The sequence below is a fragment of the Manihot esculenta genome, chromosome 8 (assembly GCF_001659605.2).
Source record: "Manihot esculenta cultivar AM560-2 chromosome 8, M.esculenta_v8, whole genome shotgun sequence".
NCBI classification, from domain to species: domain Eukaryota; kingdom Viridiplantae; phylum Streptophyta; class Magnoliopsida; order Malpighiales; family Euphorbiaceae; genus Manihot; species Manihot esculenta.
The window spans coordinates 24,350,196-24,352,742 of NC_035168.2; the positions used below are offsets into that span (position 1 = coordinate 24,350,196).

The window sequence follows — 2,547 nt, forward strand, 5'->3', positions numbered from 1 at the left end:
AGAAGTATTCTACAGCCACTATCACAAACTTCTTCTGTCCTGTGGTCTTGGGAAAAGGCCCCAGGATGTCTATGCCCCACTGTGATAACGGCCATGGGCTAGATATGTTGGACTGAGGGGTAGCTGGAACGTTGATGGCGTTGGCAAACCTCTGGCATACATTACACCTTCGTACAAACTCTTCAGCCTCCCTTTTGACGGTCGGCCAGTAGTAACCTTGTCTAAGTATTTTGTTTGCCAATGTCCCAGATCCTTCGTGGGCTCCGCACATTCCTTGGTGTATCTCCTCCATCACCCTCGCAGCCTCCTCCGGACTTACACATCGGAGCTAGGGACTAGACTTCCCTCTTCAGTATAGGGTCCCCCTCACCGCTTGGTAGTTAGCAGCTCGGGCTGCAATTTTCTTCGCATCGACTTTGTCTTCCGGAAGCTTTCCCTTCTCTAAATATTCTAGGTACGGGGTCATCCAGTTCTGTCCTTTGACTTCCATCACGATGTTTGCTTTTTCAAAAGCAGGAATGTGAACGTGTTGTATATACACCTCATTTGGGAGCTGCTCCAGCTCTTCTCTAGTCAGTCGACTTAACATGTCTGCCTCCTCATTTTCTTCCCTGGGTATTATCTGATACTTTACCACGATTCTCTGCCTTTCGAGCTCAATTTCTATGGCCTTTACCCTTGTCAAGTAGCTCTGCATGGTCGGGTTTCTTGCCTGATATGCTCCCGTTATCTGATTGACCACTAGCTGGGAGTCGCTATTTACCTCGAGGTCAGTCACCCCTACTTCCATTGCAATCAACATCCCATTTATTAGGGCTTCATAGTCTGCTACATTGTTGGAGGCACTGAACTTTAGGTGCAGAGCATAGCAAACTTTGAATCCTTCAGGACCTTTCAGCATTACTCCCGCACCACTGCCCCCTGCGCCGGATGCTCCGTCTACATATAGCTTCCAGCTGAATTCTATAGAGGACTGCCCCTCTGGCTCACCCTCTAGTGTTTGTGAGGATGTCCTACCCAGCTCTGCTTGTTTTTTGTTGAAGGAACACTCTGCTATGAAGTCTGCAAGAGCTTGAGATTTTATGGTGGTGCGAGGTCGGTATTCCAAGCAGTAAGGGCTAATCTCAATGGACCAAGCAAGCATCCGACCTGAAGTTTCTGGTCTATGGAGAATTTTCTTCAGCGGCTGATCTGTCATTACTACTCCTTGGTGGCTCTCTAAGTAAACTCTGAATTTTCTGACCGCCAGCAACAGAGCATATGCTATTTTTTCAATGTTCAGGTATCTCACCTCAGCATCTTTGAGCACTTTGCTGACATAGAAAATTGGCTTCTGCTCTCCTCCTTCCGCTCTCACCGGTACAGCACTGACAGCTTGCTCTGAGGCTGATAAGTAGATCAGGAGCTCTTCTCCCTCCAGTGGACTACTGAGCACATGTGGCGAGTTAAGATAGCTTTTGAACTCTTTGAAAGCTTCTCGACAGTCCTCGGTCCATTCGAAGTTCAGAACTTTCCTCAACTTCCTAAAAAATGGCAAGCATCTCTTTGCCGACCTCGACATAAAGCGATTGAGCGCTACCACTCTTCCAGTAAGCCTTTGGACATCCCTTACACAGGTCAGCTCAGGCATGTTCAGGATGGCTTCCACCTTCTCGGGGTTGGGCTCGATGCCTTTCCCACTCACCATGTGTCTCAAAAACTTTCCTCCCCTGATGAAGAAAGCACACTTCGCTGGATTCAGCCTCATTCTGTACTGTTCTAATACCTCGAACACCTCCCTTAGGTCTATCAAGTGTTGCTGAAAAGTTGGGCTTTTCACCACCATGTCGTCCACGTACACTTCGACATTCCTACCAATCTGGTCTTTGAAAATTTTATTCATTAGTCTCTGATATGTCGCCCCAGCATTCTTTAGCCCAAAAGGCATGGCTCTATAGCAATGGGTCCCATATTCTGTTATGAACGAGGTTTTCTCCTCATCCGACCTGTCCATTGGAATTTGATGATAACCCAACATTGCATCCAGAGACGACATATAATCAAAACCGGCCGTAGAATCAACCATTTTATTAATATCAGGGAGGGGGTAACAATCTTTGAGGCATGCCTAGTTGAGATCGGTAAAATCTATACACATCCTATATGTGCCATTGGCTTTTTTGACTAATACAGGATTTGCCAGCCATTGCGGGTACATAACTTCTCTAATAAACCCTGCCTCCTCTAGTTTTTGCACCTCCTCCCTGGTGGCTTGCTGCTTCTCTCTTCCCACCACCCTCTTCTTTTGTTTCACCGGCCTGGCTTCTGGAAGGACGTTCAGCTTGTGAGTCATCACCTCCGGGTCTATCCCAATAATTTAAATATAAATAGGACAAAAGCTTTAAATTTATATAAATTTTAAAATTATATAAACTAATTAAAATTAAATTATAAATAAAAATATAATTCAAATTTAAATAAGAATCCATATTCAAATAAATTGAAATTTGAAAATACCAAAAATTTTATTTTATTTTTTAACCGGTTAAAATAGAAGACAATCAATAA

The 2,547-nt window shown here is 44.6% G+C and overlaps 1 protein-coding gene across 1 annotated transcript; it reads right to left on the reverse strand.

Moving 5' to 3' along the window:
• Positions 1-349: 349 nt before the first annotated feature.
• Positions 350-1,630, reverse strand: LOC122724430. Its single transcript, XM_043959387.1, has 2 exons — positions 1,150-1,630; positions 350-1,062 (listed from the first exon to the last, which is right to left on the reverse strand). The coding sequence occupies exons 1-2, from the start codon at positions 1,628-1,630 to the stop codon at positions 350-352; spliced, it is 1,194 nt and encodes a 397-aa protein (XP_043815322.1).
• Between the last annotated feature and the right edge of the window lie 917 nt (positions 1,631-2,547).

What these genes read in the sequence shown, in the direction of transcription:
- LOC122724430 (XM_043959387.1), bottom strand. Translation starts at nt 1,630, where the DNA reads ATGCCTGAGCTGACCTGTGTAAGGGATGTCCAAAGGCTTACTGGAAGA. An exon ending in CCATAGACCAGAAACTTCAG is followed by an intron (nt 1,063 to 1,149) that starts GTCGGATGCTTG and finishes AAGCTCTTGCAG; the next exon opens with ACTTCATAGCAGAGTGTTCC.